General features: G+C 31.6%; 1 protein-coding gene across 2 annotated transcripts; it reads left to right on the top strand.

Annotated features, from left to right (window-relative positions):
* The first annotated feature begins 714 nt into the window (after positions 1–714).
* Positions 715–16335, top strand: LOC18608209 (MADS-box protein SVP-like). Of its 2 annotated transcripts, none has more exons than XM_018114620.2 (10): positions 715–855; positions 1095–1180; positions 1618–1822; positions 13952–14033; positions 14801–14862; positions 14943–15042; positions 15185–15226; positions 15678–15719; positions 15793–15923; positions 16178–16335. In XM_018114620.2, exons 3-10 carry the CDS (start codon positions 1641–1643, stop codon positions 16194–16196), a joined length of 660 nt encoding a protein of 219 aa, XP_017970109.1. In that variant the 5' UTR covers positions 715–855; positions 1095–1180; positions 1618–1640; the 3' UTR covers positions 16197–16335. The 2 variants fall into 2 exon arrangements, with proteins under 2 accessions (XP_017970109.1, XP_007042844.2); XM_007042782.3 differs by having other exon boundaries at positions 1612–1822.

Here is a 16335-nt window from a genome sequence, read left to right as displayed (position 1 = left end):
AATCACAACCATAAAATCATGTGCATTTTTTATGAAATAAATTAGATATTTTATTGTCAAATTGTCTAAACAAATATCACATATAGACTAAAAAAAATCTATATATATATATATATAATTATTTTGAGGAGATAATCGGTCGGTTTGTGTTGTTGCATGTCATTGTCACGGTTTGATTTGTCATCGGAGGATTAAATTGTGGCAAATACCATGTGTGTGAAGCGAAGGTTAGAGATAGTAAGAGGGGACCGCGGAAGGATAAAGGAGCAGGGTCTGAGCAATAAAAATTCCCAGAGCCATAGGCTACGGTACATAAATTAAGAAGCCGAAACAAGGCGAAGCCTTGAAGAGTGTAAAGACACGAGTGGTACGAGAGTGCAAACGAGTCATAATTTCTGACCAGTACCAGCATGGTCATCTGTACGGAAAAGCGAAACTCGACCATATAAAAAAAAATGATAATTAATAAAAGAAGTAAAAATCTACATTCCTTTTCCACCAACGTTGCCTCATATTTTATCCACTTAATAAAATAATTCTCTCTTCTTGTTTTTTTACTTTTTTTCGCCCAACCTAAGTGACCAAATTTTGCAAAAACCCCCCTCCTTGTTTGGGACATAAAAAGGAATCTTTCTATATCTTCCCTTCTTCTCTTTCTTTCCATTTTTTCTCTCTCTGAAAACAATTGGTGGCTTTGTATCTGGTTCTTTGTGAAGTGTCACCAGCACTCAGACGACAACAAAAAGAGAAATTCAAAAAATAAAAAACAAAAGCAGCTGAACATGAGTAAACCATGAGCCCTCACCCATCCCCCCCCACTTTGTTCCATTTTCCATACTATATGAGCTTGGATTGGTAGGGTTTTTTTTTGTTTTGGGGTTATATTCTTCATTCCTTTCTTTTTCTCTTTTGCAACCGTATGCTTTCTCTTTTCCCATCTAGGGTTGGTTTTAATGGTTCCTGATGTCCTTTTTCTTTTGTGTTATTTATGTATAAAGCCTCTGATTATGGTGGCTTAATTTGGAAAAAAACACTGCAGCTAACCTCTTTTTCCTCCTCTTTCTTATCTGTTACTTTTGTTATTTATGTCCCAGATTCTCTTCCACATTTGCTATATATGTGCAGAGACATTTTCTCAGTGCTTACACTTGCTTCTCTGTTGTATTTTGCTTGATTTGAGGTAAGAACTACTTTTTTTTGTTCTTGCTTTGTACGGTTTGATTTCTTGTGACTAAACGCCCCTTTTTCTTTTGTTGCTGCTCCTGGAAGATTGTAGGAGTTTTGCTTCTTTCCTTTGGCTGACAACGCTTGATTTCTCAATGTGTCTTGCCTCTCCTTCTCTTTCTCTCGATATACATATACTTGTCTGTGTATTGCTTACCCAGGAGCTGGCATTCCATTTTTATCAGCTAGATGTTCAATCGGATTCTGATGTTTTGATCAAGTTTTTAGTCTTCCTTGCCACCAATCCCATCTTCCTTTCCCCTTTATATGTCCCTTTGAAAACCCTCCTGATCCCTCTCTTTCCAGAGAACTGTTTCTAATTTGATTCTTCCCCTAAAGTACCGTTGTCCTTGTTTCCTTGATACTTTGGTTTGATTTTCTTTGAAGGGTCAGATATAAATTTTTCCTGGAAGGAAATGACGAGACAGAAAATTCAGATCAAGAAGATTGACAACACCGCGGCGAGGCAGGTGACTTTCTCGAAAAGGAGGAGAGGACTCTTCAAGAAAGCTCATGAGCTTTCCACCCTTTGTGATGCTGAGATAGCTCTGGTAGTCTTCTCAGCGACTGGAAAGCTCTTTGAATACTCCAGCACAAGGTTGCTCTCCTTTTCTCCCTGCTCTCATGTTTATGCTTTGCCTTGAATCTTGCTCTATCTGTGATGCTGGTTTCATATAGGAATTTCTGCCTGCTCGTAAATTAATGAGTCTGGGTGAGTGTGAGAGGAAGAGAGAAGTTGCTTTAAAGAAGATCTTTCGAATCAAGAGAACTGTATAAAGTATCAATTCATATTGACTGCATGTACTAGAATCTTATATTTCTATTCAAAATAACTTCTTCTTTTGATTCATGTCAGAAGCTTGGGGGTCTTAGGGTGGGAGGCGACATGGTTTCACATGAAAGTCTGATATTTATTGATGCTATTAGTTTCGTACTTTGCTGAATCTTGTTGACCCATATTTTATGACTGATCAGGTATCTAGTTAGATTATGTTTTTTTTATCTTTGCTGATGCAACTAGAATATACTAATACTTTTTTAAGCTGCAAGCTAATTGTACTTTACCTTCACTATGAAATCCCATGATTCAAATCTTCCTAGCAATGTTCATTAACACCTTAATTTCTTAAGATATGCTCATAAAATATAGGGCTCCGATAAATCCTTCCTAATGACCAACTCTATATGAAAATCCGCAACATTATTAGAAGAAAACATAAGTTCAAAGGCACATGTATACAAAGACAATGAGGTTTGATCTTATAGATAACAAATGGGAAATGTGAGCTTGCAGTCTTGGAAACAGTAAATACACACACACACATATATATGCATTTATCAAAGTATCTTGTTAACTAGTGTGCTAAGTGCAATTACCAATTAAGATTGCTAATTACTATTAAGAGATAAATCTTATCTAATTAATGTATTTATTAGGAACGGTTGTATTTCAATCACTTATCATGTTAATAGGAATATATAGTAGGTATATATATACACATATATATAGTAGTTTAAACAGTAGAGAAGTTGGAGTACTCTAAAAGTATTTTGAATTGTAATTATCTAGTCTATGTTCTTGATTTTGATATTGTACTATCTAATTGGAAAATGTCCAAATCTTTTCTATTTTATGTAATCTACAATGTTAAATAACTAGATCATATATATCACCACAACAAATACATGCAAATTAGCCTGTGTACATAAGCACTATTTTTTTGCTCCCTATCATCTCCCCTTTTACCTCTCAAGAGAGGTACTCGCCAGTAGCAAAGATTTCTGTTGAGGTGCAACGATTGATGTGGTCTTTAGAGTAAAACTTTAGGTTACATGGAAATAATCCTAAAACGCATATGGATGCAGCAAACTACTAGCTTAGCTTTCTAGAGAGACTGTATGACTGGTGTTTGTGCTTTCTTTTGATATTTCTGCAAAGAAAGTGCCCCTTGAAAATGAACATCAGCTAAACTAAGTTTTCAAATAAACTACAATCCTTAACTTAAGAAGAGAAGACAAATGAATCTAAAAACACATAATAAGAAAGAACAATCTTGAACTCAAATTCATCATGTTAGTATTCTCTTCTTTATTTTAGGTGCAGAAGACTAATCTATTTGTATCTCTTCTTTTGTTTTAATGATGTTGTTATTTATTCTTGCCTTTTTCTAGAAGGTGAGTTATTTACAGACTACAGTAGTGCAGTCAGATGCTAGATCAATCAATCAAAAAGTATATTGCTATCCTCACCCATATTGGACAAGAATTTGAATGTAGCATGAATATAAAGACTTGATATTTTGCATCTTATGATAAATTACACTGCCTTTGACCCTTTGGTCAATATGGTCTGAATTTACAAATGGAATAATAGGAACATGACACCTTAATGGGAGGATTAGTAAAGATATATGAAGTTAACTTAGAACATATATAATCAAGGCAAATGGATGTCACAAAAATCGAACGTAGGAAATATTAGGATGTATATCACCCCAAGTAATTGTACAATCTTATAATTCCAAAAATAAATCTATTAAAAAATTGTCTATTGTTATAAATTCTTGTTAATTTACAAATGTGGGTCCATGTTAATTACTCCATCTGAGTTTCTCTAGGATATGGTTACTCAAGCTCTAAGGATTATCTGATGCTATCCCTTTTATACCTCCTTAACTTAATTTCTTCTTCATTCATCGAAAAGAAAAAATATGTAAGTATTGTAGAATAATTGTCATGGAAAAGAAATTAAGGAGATGTTATTCTGATCATCTTTTCTTGAACAAGAAGGAAACTTTTATTAGGATAAAATCTCCTTTGTAGCTAAAGTGGCTGCCAATTATAAGCATCTTGTAAGATAATTATATATATATATTTATATTGAATCGTGCCTTAATTTAGTAAAGAACCAAGAGGATACTAGCAAAAGCATAGGACAAAAGCTCTGCTGCAATTAAATTAAATCTTGAAAGATAACTTGAAGGTTCTAAGAGTCTATGATATTTTTTTTAAATGTGTGAATATTGTAATTATAATTACATTGAATCCTAGACATGAGATGAGAAAATGTCTCAAGAAAATGACACTGAGTATTTTCTTTCAGTGATTTTGCATCAACACTAATGGAGCTCGAGAATGAACTATCCACATAAACTAAAATCACATTAGTGAATCATTTTTCATATTTATCTTTGAACTAAGGTCAAGGGTGAATTTAGTAAATTGGTTCAGTGAAAGTATACTTATTAAAGAGCAATTATGCTAAATTTTATAAAAATATAAAGATAATTAACTTAAACAAACTTTATTAAGGAGAAAATTTTCATTTACACTACTTTGTATGAAATTTTTTAGTGGCATATACAAAAGGCTTACATATTAAGCATATATATATATATATATATATATATATATTCAAGTTGTATGAATTCAATTCAGTTATCAATTTAATCATTGTTTTTTGCTTTAAAAACAAAATGCAAAGAGAAAACAAATAAAAGAAAAACATAGATACAAGAACAAAAGTGAAGAATTACCAAAAAAAACTAGATGAGCTTTACTTAGAGGTTAAGATCCTAAATTTGAGTCACATGATATATAGAGCACCAACTTGTTTATAATCATAAATAAATAATTTGAAGAAATCACCAAGCATGTAGTCATGTTCTGAAAACATTTTGGAAACCAAATTAAATTGCTCCATATGCGTAGGTTCTTAGAACATTGGTGAAGTAATGCACACTGGACAAACTAAAACAACTCTTTACAGATTTTAAGTGAAATTTATGTCTCATGTGTGAATCCCAAACAGCAAGACATTACAAATTAAATGGCCAGCCAACATAAAACTATAAAATGGGACATGGATAAAACATAATTCAATCTCATGAAACAACTGTTAAACATTCAAACTATGAAACATAATGGGGCCATGCATAGCAGAGACTTTTATGTTAGCTAGAACCCTAAGTTAAGAATTGATATAGTTATAAAATCAACAAGGGTAATTACTTTTTGGAATTTCTTGTACTGATTAAAACAGAATAAAGTAATGTTTAAAATGTCTAGCTTGAGCCAACCTTCCTCCAAAGAAAGTGGAAAGAAAAGAATAGGGATTTGGCTGCACAGTATTGGAATGAAATTGAGACTATTCAAATTAGAAGTAGATAGGTGATCCTCAGCCTTTTTTAAGGTTACTTAATGCTAAACAAATATACAGAAAGCAAATTTCTGTATAAGCATGATCAACAAAAGCTTTAGCTATCTTCCAATCAAAAACATTAATAAATTCACTTCCAAAGTATCCCTCATGCCTTGCCAATAAGTGCAACCATCCACTTGTCTCTTACTCATAAGGGCAATCTTCTTTTACCACTGGAATTTAGTTTTATTTGCTCCTGCACACAGCCTACTATTCATACTTAGCTATAATCATCTTAGTTTTCTTTTTATTCAATTATGTTGGGAAAATTAAAGATTTTAGGATTGTTCCCTTTAAGGTTGATCAATAGCTTCATGTTGTAGGAGATTGATATCAACTTTCTAGGGTGCCTGTATAGGCCAAGATCTATAAGCTCCAAAAACTTTAGTTATTATATAGGTTAACTTTACGTGTAATAAATTATACTTGACCAAGATTCATCATAGTAGAAATTTAACACACAAAAACATATTTCATTCTTAATCCATGATTTGACAATGGAAACATAACTAGTCAATTTAGTTACGAAGATTAATTAAGTGCACTATCATCTTCTTTCTCCTTCAGCTACAACTCTGCGATAGGTGAGATTATTAAATTTTTTTTTTGTAGACGAGAAAATACCTGATCTTATCTTTATATAGTGCATTTCTAATCCCAACCACCATAAGGTTTAGAATTTTTTACATGGACTTGTATTATTAGCCTATCCCTTCAGTCTTCTGCAATGGGGTTTTGTATTTTTCTGTATAGTAACATATAGTGGGTTGGGTATCGTTTCTGTTTGCTTAGCATGATCCAATCCAGGTTGTAAGTACCCGTTTTGGTCAATTTTGAGTTGATACTTAAGGGTTGTATTCTGCTGTGATAAGTCTTTGATTATGTTAAAGACAAAGCCTTATGGCAGCACTATGTAGCCCAACTTGATGAAATATAATTTCTGCCTTTCAAAAATAAAATATTAGAGCCTAACCCACTTTATCAAGATTACGTTATGAATTATAATATTATCTCTTTGTAGAGACCAAATTAAATTAACCTGATAATAATAAAAGAAAAAATTAAATAAAATAATATAAATGCACACTCTAATTATTCAAGAAAATATAACAATCTCCCACGTTTATTACATTTTAAATTCAAAAATTGAAAAAATAAATTTTCTCGCAAACAATCATAGGTCAAGACAGTTGAAAACTTTATAGATCCAATTTAAAAACAAATTGATCTTGAAGCTAGTCCAAACCTCATTTTGTCTCATAAAATTTTGTGATATAAAAAAATAGCTGTAATTACATCTACAAAGATATAGCACCAACAATAATCACATATATCACTCAATTTTATCCATATGAACTCAATGTGGTAGTGTAACAATGAATACAACACTTTCTAGATTACCTATTTCATGTAATGTATTCATTTTTCAGTCATTTTATTCTCTACTTTATGCAACTGAAGAGCAAGAAATACACTTTATGGTTTATTCAATAACCTTGCAATTGTGCCTCCAATGCCCTAGTTTGCCATAGAAATGGCATTTGTCATTGTCCTTGTCCTTCTTCACTCCTCCAGTAGGCTTCATACCTTTCAAAGTTGATGCCTTTTCATTCTTGTATTTCTTAGAAAATTTTCTTTTTGTATGTTTGTCTTACATATCTCAAGATAAACTCTATATGAGAATGATATTTTGTTAGGGCTATCAAATATGTCCTAGCCTATACTTAAGACTGACATATTTATTAAGTCTTCACATATGCAAAAATGTATACATACATAAACACTTTATGAGTTATATCATTGAGTAATTACTCTTAATATTAAATTCAAATACATCATCATCGATGTAGGCCAAAAAAATTAAGTGTAAAGTGTAAAATAATGTTAAATCCTCCCACTAACCAAGCACATCAAAAGACTCTACAATATCTATGTCAAAATGTATTTCTTGAAATTGGCAAGGCATCTAGTTAGAGGATCAACTATTATTTCATCAGTTCTAATATGCTTTACTGAAATTTAATCTTTTTTCACAGGTGTTTTAAGTGTCAAATATTTTATCTCTATAGGCTTAGCCCTGTGTGATACCTCTATTATTAGTGAACAAAAATGTTGCAACATTATCATACAACAACTATATTTGGTCTAGCAATATAGTCAACTATTGACAATTTTTAATGAGATTTCTCAACCAGATAGCCTCTTTATCAGGATTAGATAAATATCTTCTTAAAAGACTTATTGCAGAAGCAATGTCACGTTTCATACACACTTGAACATACATTTTTGGCTCCCTGTTGCATTAGCGTATAGCTTCACTTTCATAGATGTCTTACATATCTCAAGATATGCTTTATATGAGAAAGATATTTCGTTAGAGCTATCAAATATGTCCTAGCCTATACTTGAGACTAACATATTTATTAATTCTGCACATATGCAAAAATGCATACATACATAAACACTTTATGACTTATATCATTGAATAATTACTCTTAATATTAAATTCATATACATCATCATCAATGTATGCCAAAAAAATTAAGCATAAAGTATAAAATAATGTCAAATCCTCTCACTAACCAAGTACATCAAAAGACTCTACAATATCTATGTCAAAATGTATTTCTTGAAATTGACAAGGCGTCTCTTAATTAGAGGATCAACTATTATTTCATCAGTTCTGATATGCTTTGCTTTAACGTAATCTTTTTTCACAAGTTTTTTAAGTGTCAAATATTTTATCTCTATAGGCTTAGCCCCTTGTGATACCCCTATTGTTAGTGAACAAAAATGTTGCAACGTTATCATAGTACAACTATATTTGGTCTAGCATTAGAGTTAACTATAGACAATTTTTAATGAGATTTCTCAACCAGATAGCCTCTTTATCGTGATTAGATAAATATCTTCTCAAAAGACTTTTTGCAAAAAGCTATGTCAAGTCTCATACACACTTGAACATACATCAGGCTCCCTGTTGCGTTTCCATATAGCTTCACTTTCATAAAGTTCCTTTCAATATCAGTTTTAGGACAATATATCAAGTTTAATTTATCACCTTTAACAATCAGTACAGTTTTACCTTTGTAATCAAATAAAAAAATATGTATTCAACACTCGATCAATGTATGCATACTAAGAGTCCCAACAAGTGATGATATTTATCTTTATGGATTTAGTATCTAAGGCATAAGATGTTTCCTGAAATTCTTTTATGTCAAACTGCCTAGACAATAATTTCTTAATCTCTTACAGCATGCCCAAATCACCACTAACAAGTAAGATATCATTAACATACATAATAAGAACGATAAAATTGCTTCTATCAATCTTGATATATGTATTAATTTACCTCATTCTCAACAAAACTAAAAGAACTAGTCAATTCATCAAATTTAAAATACCCTTGACCAGAAGCTTGATTGAGCCATAAATAGACTTTTTGAGTGTACACACAAAATAATTTTTACCATTCTCTGTAAATCTTTCAGGTTGCAAGACCTCTTCAATAATCCCATTTAAGAAGACAGTTTTAACATCAATATGGTGTAACTCTAAGTCATAATGAGCTACTACTGAGATAATTACTCTAAAAGCATCCTTAGAGGATACAAGAGAAAACATTTCATTGTAATCAATGTAATCTCTCTATGTAAAATTCTGGCAAACAAGTCTGAGTTTAAACCTCTTAATAGTCCTTTTGGAATCTTTCTAGGTCTTCTACACTCATTTGTTTCCAATAAGTTTGCAACCTGCTAAGCACCAAAAAAAGGGTTTGCAACCCTTAATTGATTCAACAAGCTCCCACACACCAAAGTGTGACATAAATTACATCTCATCTCTCTTTGCATCCCACCACAAATTTGATTGAAGCAATAGACAATTTCTAAAAAGGTTATTAGATCAACTAGATGACTAATATCATAATCATCCTTTTCAAGAGAGAATTCAAAGATGTCTAAGGAAAGAATAAGCTTTCTTGTTGATTTTTTGGCACTTTTTTAACGACATTCTAGTGTTGAGAGATCTTATTAAGTCTGGTTTATGTTCTCCAGAGGTGTATGTAGCACAATATACTTTTGTACGGGTATTGGAATATTTACGATCTCAATATGCTCTCCTCCATCTCTATCTTGTGTGCAAATAGTATTAACCATATTTAACAAAAAACTTAGCTATTTTTTGTCTCAATAATTATACCATTTATGATTGAGTAATTAAATTTATAGCTTGTGGAATAATTTGGGTATCCAATAAAGTAAAACAAGTGAAACAATATTGTATCTTAATTTAGTGAGATCATAAAGGCATGTTTTTGAAAGATGTCTCTAAACATATAAATGATTAAGACTAGATTTTCATCATGTCCACAACTTAAAAAGGGTTTTAGGTATAAATTTGCTAAGGATTCTGTTTAAGATATACAATTTGTTTCGATTACTTTTCTTAGAAATTCTAGTTAATTAGCTCCTTTTATCACACTTTGAATATCTTTTAGATGCGATTTCATTTTGCAGCCACACCATCTTTTTAGGATCACCCAACATAGTGTATTGAGGCATTATTCCGCAACCTTCTTATTTGCATTGAGGCACCATCTTTTTAGGATTACCCAGCATAGTGTATTTGGCAAACAAACTCTTTTATTGCGTTGCTGTGTTGTGTCTACCATAATGCTCATCACTTGTATTAGACCTGACAATCGTAATGGTTTTTCTCAATTATTTTTTAACTTCAATCTTGAAGATCTTGAATTTATCAAGAATTTCAAACTTTTCTTTAATTAATAATAGATAAACGTAGTAGGAAAAATTATAAATAGTTGTCACAAAATATTTATGGTTGTAGATAGTAAGGGTACAAGGTCCATTTATGCTGGTGGGAATGAGTTCTAATAAATTAGAACTTAGTTTTGATCCTTTTCTATTTATCTTAGTCAACTTATCTCTACAATAGTCAATACATGTCTCTAGGTCATCAAAGATAAAGAGTAGGTAGAATATTATGCTTTATCAACCTTTTTACCCTTAGAGATATGGTAAAGTCTTTATGCCATAACATGAAAGACGTTTCTTTTATGCAATGTCTTTTGGAAACTCTTTCAGCATTATATAAGGTGGCATAAATCTTAATAGAAGCAAAACACAATCTTTATAATCTGTGAGACAAAGAACATTGACCAATATATTTCCAATTAGTAATTATCTTAATACGTTACTTGTTTGTTTCAAAAGCATAGTTAAATTTGTCTAACGCAGGAATAAAAATTAAATTATGGTTAAATAACAATACATAGAAAGTGTTTCCAATAAAAGTTTATGGTTAGTGCTTAAATGCAAGAAAACTGTTCCTACTAGCTCTACTTTGGCCTCCTAATTGTCACCAACTATAAGCTTAGACTCTTCCTTATTTGACTTCTTTTTGCTTATAAATCCTTGTAAGGTAAAAACAACATGATTAGTTGCATCATTCTCTAGCCACCAAGAATTAGATGGAGCATTAGTTAAATTAGACATGAATCTAATTTAATTTAGCAAAAATTACATAAAATCAAATTGTTCTTGGCTTAAAATTGTTTAAACCTGCAACCCTTAAAGAAATTTAATTTTTCAAACATGATTTCAATCAATTAAACTGATTTAATTTTGAAAAATTTATCATATCATCAATAATAAATCATCAATTGAGCATGCTTATGGTTTAGTTGTTATGCTTATGCTTATCGATAATAAATTTATCATATCATGAATTTTAATGGTGTATTTGCACAAATTCTAAAACCACGAAAGATCTTAACATGCAATCATGATTTATGTAACTAATACATAATTTTCTAGGATTTTAAATCCTAACCATGATTACTCTGATATGAATTGTACTTTAGGTATAATACATTATATTTAACTTAAATTTTACCATAACAGGAATTTAGAACATAAAAACATACTTTATTCTTGATCTATAATTTGACAATGGAAACAACACTATCTTTTTTTTTTTTTGAAATCATCTGATTCGGTGCACTAACATCTTCTTCCTCCTCAATTTACAACTTTCCAATGGGTCTTAATGTTTTCTATAAATAAGAGAGGAGACTTAGCCTTACCTTGATACAATGAATCCTTAGTCTCACTCATCATAGGATTAGACTTGGCAATTTGAACATGACACGAGAAGACACGGGTTAAATAGGTTTTGGGTTTAGTCTTAACGTGTTTCATGTCTAATCGTGTCTGACACGTTAAGACACAAAAATTTTCGTGTCTTAACGTTTCTGACACGACAAACACGTTTAAAACATGTTTAAACACGTTTACTTAATCGTGTTATCGTATTTAAACGTGTATATGTGACACATTTATTAACCTATTAAAAATTAATAGTTAAAAACTATTTTAACTTTATATAAATAATTTTAAATAATTATTTTAATAAGTTTTTTTTTATTTTATAAAAGATATAATGTAATTATATATGCTCAGTCCTAATTTTTAACTTTTGATGATTATTTGATGTTATTATTAATTTTGTTTTATTATAATTATTTTTATAATTATAGATTTTAAATTTAGATAATAAAATTATATTTAATTGTAAATATTTTTGTTTAATTGTGTTAAATGTGTTAATCGTGTTAAACATGTTATTAATCATGTCGTGTCATATATTGACACGTTTAATAAACATGTTAATCGTGTTGTGTCGTGTTACACGTGTATTAAACGTGTACGTGTACATGTTTTAAATTTAAGACATGAATATTAAACGTGTCGTGTTCATGTTTAGCCTTAACGTGTTTCGTGTCTAATCATGTCGACACGATTATGACACGTTCACACGAATTGCCTGGTCTACATAGAATATAAGATTTCATACATAGACACACCCTTTTAAGTTCACATATAATATTGAAGTTTCGCCCACTTTATTGGATCATATTATGGACTATAATATTATCTTTTTATCAATACTAAATTAGCTCAACTTGATTTTGATACAACGTAAAAAATAAATTAAATAATGTAAGTTGAAATTAAAATTATTCAAGATGATCTAACAATTTATGCTTAATTAGGAATATTTTAGAAACTATTTATTTGCTAATTGCAATACCAATACATTTTTTTTTTCATTCTTTAGCTTAACAATCTTCATGAGTACACTTACGACTTATGACGTCTACACTGTCCATATACTTAATGAGCAATAAGAATAATGTCATTTTAGAAGATTGTACAATAGATTCAACAGCTCAAGGATTAAAGATGGGGACATAAGATTTTCAATTTATAAGAGGTAAAGTGGAAAATGAAACAAGTTGTAGGACACTTGGGTTTTGAGTGAAAGGTAGATCTAGCTAAATTGAGTAATTCATTGTTTAATATTCACCATTGACCTAGGTTTATTGTTGGCCTACAGATTGGCAATTTAAAGTTCATACATTAAAGGTCCTTCATTTTTCACCAATCACATAGTTTTCTACAAATTTAAGGATAAATATTTGGGCAGGTTCAAGTTGGGTGGATTATTTAGATGATTGGGGAGTGAGTTGATAAGTATATAGATAAGAATTAATCAAGATGACCTGAAGAGGGAGCTTTTTTCTAGCAATGATAAGGATATGCAGCCGAATCTTAGAAGGAGGTGCAATTGCAAACTAGTTTGAAACAAAGGTTTAACTTTTTAACATTTTAATTTCTTTTGACTCCACTGTATATTCTAATGTATTTGATAAAAGAATTGAGTTCAGGAGGAAGCTTCTGAGCTCCATAATGAATTAATTCTACCACAAAAGACAAATGAAAAGAGAAGCATATTAAGATAAATTGAACTATGTAGATTTGGTATCATTTTGGAAACACCTATTTGGATACAAAATTGCAGTCTACAGATTGAATTCCTGTTGACACATTTCTATATTTAGTTAAAATAAAATTATGTTATTTAAAGAATGAGAGAAATTAAAGGTTTATAAAGTAAAAGATACAAGTATTTATTGTGTTCCAAATATTAAAATTACACTAGATTCTACATAGCACCTGTAAGTTGTGTAACGGTTGAATTGGATCATTTAGATTCTATTTCAAAAGTCCCCACTTGTTTAAGATGACTACTATTACACTTATATTTGTTAAAGGGCAAGGAACCCTAGAACTAGAGCAAGAGATTACAAACATTCAGACTGGGCTGGGCTATGGATAGAAGAATACTGTGAAGTTGCTCCTTAGATACTTAATTTTTTTTTTTTTTTGAATTGGGAAAAAGAATTTGAAACCAGCTCTTTAAACAAACAAGTCATACATTAATCGATGAACCAAATGTTCAGGTGTCTTAGAGACTTTATTTTGATTGCAATTATTTTAAGGGCTCATCCCAAAGTCCCAAAGGGTGGGCGTGTACAAGCATGAATCTAGTTATGATCCTTCAACTTTATTGTAAACCAAATATCATCTGCTTTTAGTTTGTCTTAAGTTAAGGTAGTTCTAGTAGTGACTCTCTGTGCCATTCTGTTTTTATCCCAAGTACGGGGCAGGTGATTGAAAGGCGCAACCTGCAGTCAGAAAGGACTAACGGATTGGACCGCGTTCCATCTCTTGAGATGCAGGTAATTACAAGAACTTCTATTCTTTTCTTGTTGTTTGTATTACACATGAAATGAATTGAAGATTGTAGCATGGTAAATTATGGAAGATTGACAACAATGCTATCTTGTTTATCATTAATTATATAAAATAAAATAATATTAGATGGTAAATGTATTTCAATGATCACTTAGGTGGATTCACTATTATATTAAGCTCATGTAAGAAGCCCCTTTCTCTTCAGAACCTCATCTGTCATTGCCGCAATTCTATATTATTATTGATATTAATCAAATGCAGTAAACAACATAAGTCTGTTCAGTAACGATAACTTTCTTTGTCCAAGAACTTTGATTTTTGATTTTGCATGCCAGTGAGTGGTCCATCTAGACATACACATTGGTATTAAGCCATTTTACCATGATACTCAGTTGGGGTACCTGGGGAAATTGACCTTGTTGCAAGTTTCAACCATGTATACGATCCAAATGAACAATTATCACGAGAAATTGCTGTCTTTGAATCTTGATGAGAGTATTCAATATTGTGTGAAACTAGCATGCTAACGTTTTGGCTTTGAACTTCTTGATTAAATAGTACTGTACTCTCTGAACAATTAGAGTGACTAAGAACTTTAGTCCTTGAAAATATAACTTCCTGCAGCACATTCCAATTTTAAATTTATGTTCCTTCGAAATGCCTGCAATAAAACCACATTCTTTGATCCACATTTGCTTCGAAAGTGAAAACCATCTTATGCTGAAGAAGCTGCTCTTCTGTTTCATTTTAGATTGAGAGTAGCACGCATGCCATGTTGGGGAAGGAAATAGCAGAAAAGAACCGGGAACTGAGGTAAATCTGAATATTTGCCATTTTGTTATTGCAAGATATGAGCTTATTATAATGATGTTGTGTGATCCTTTCATTGATAGACATCTGAGGGGAGAGGAGCTCCAAGGGTTAAACTTAGAAGAACTAAAACACCTAGAGAAATTACTAGAGGCAGGCCTGAGTCGAGTTACAGAAACAAAGGTTTTTGAAGTCCCATCTCCCCCAACTCATCCCTCATCCTCCCTTACAAAGTTTTATTTTCGCCCTCAGTTTGTGGATGTTATATTGTCATGTTGTAGATTTTGTTCATTGTCTAACTAGTGATGAAACTTCTGTGTTTCAGGATGAGCGATTTTTGAAAGAAATCAGCAACCTCAAGAGGAAGGTGACATACTAACTAACTTGCAACAGTTGATAGGATTTGTATAATTTCCATAGTTAAAAGGAATGAGTTAGTATTGAATGATATCAAATATAAAACATGACAATTTTGCTGCTTAATTTCCCAATTGAAGATTTCTTTTGTTATCTTGTTTGTTTTCATTTCTAGCTTGCTTGATCTATAATATAACTTGATTCGCATCTGTATAGAAAAAGAAATGTTTAGAAAATCTACATGTGAAGCAAGATTTAAACTAAGTACTGTTGATAGCTTGGGCAATGGTGGAAAGTTTCAATGGAAGTGGTATGAAACTTTAAAGTGCCCAGAAACTGGTTCTGTATGCGAAGATTTTAACAGCAAAAAGATTTACTGTATCTTAATTATTCTCTCTATTTCTCTCTTTCTGCTGGACATATGATCTGGTGCTTAATTCTTTATCCTTGTTGAATTGAAGGGAGCAGAACTGATGGAAGCAAACCAGCAATTGAAACAGCAAGTGAGTGTACCCATTTCCATAACTTAATTCCTTGTTTCCTGCTTTCAATTGACAGCAAAGTTGATTTTGGTAGATCGGGAACTCATCAATGGACCAAGCAATTGTACCTCAGCAAGGCCAACCATCAGAGTCAGCTGCCCGTGTCTGGATTTCCGCAGATCCTCCTCAAGGCTATAATAACTCTGACATTTCTCTCAGATTGGGGTAAGTCATGTAATACTCATAAACACAAATGGCATATTGTTACCTAGTGCATGCTATCACTAGCAATAGAACAATCAATGGAAAATCCATTTATCACTCTAGTCAGTTCCCTGCACTTAGCACTATGCTATCCAATTTTGCATAAAGTTGAAGGATTTGAGTTGCTTTACAACATTGTTTGCTTCTACTGCAAAGACTTGCTTCAGTTTCTGCCACCTTGCCTGACTGTATCTATTGGAATGCCTTGCTTGCAGGTTACCTTTCCCTAACTGACCGTTGAAGGTTAGAGAGGATCTTGAGAAGAAGTGGTCTTGGATAATCTTATCATTAAAAGCGTGTCCCAGTAAATATAGATATACACGACCTGCCTCGTGTTTGCACAACGTATTAATATATTTGTAGAGGCCAAGTT

This window comes from Theobroma cacao, chromosome 2, assembly GCF_053813885.1.
Source record: "Theobroma cacao isolate CCN51 chromosome 2, ASM5381388v1, whole genome shotgun sequence".
Taxonomy (NCBI): Eukaryota; Viridiplantae; Streptophyta; class Magnoliopsida; order Malvales; family Malvaceae; genus Theobroma; species Theobroma cacao.
The sequence above is the reverse complement of the archived record's forward strand: the minus strand, read 5'-3'. Positions and strand labels throughout refer to the sequence as shown.

What these genes read in the sequence shown, in the direction of transcription:
- LOC18608209 (XM_018114620.2), top strand. Translation starts at nt 1,641, where the DNA reads ATGACGAGACAGAAAATTCAGATCAAGAAGATTGACAACACCGCGGCG. An exon ending in TTTGAATACTCCAGCACAAG is followed by an intron (nt 1,823 to 13,951) that starts GTTGCTCTCCTT and finishes TTTTATCCCAAG; the next exon opens with TACGGGGCAGGTGATTGAAA. An exon ending in TTCCATCTCTTGAGATGCAG is followed by an intron (nt 14,034 to 14,800) that starts GTAATTACAAGA and finishes GTTTCATTTTAG; the next exon opens with ATTGAGAGTAGCACGCATGC.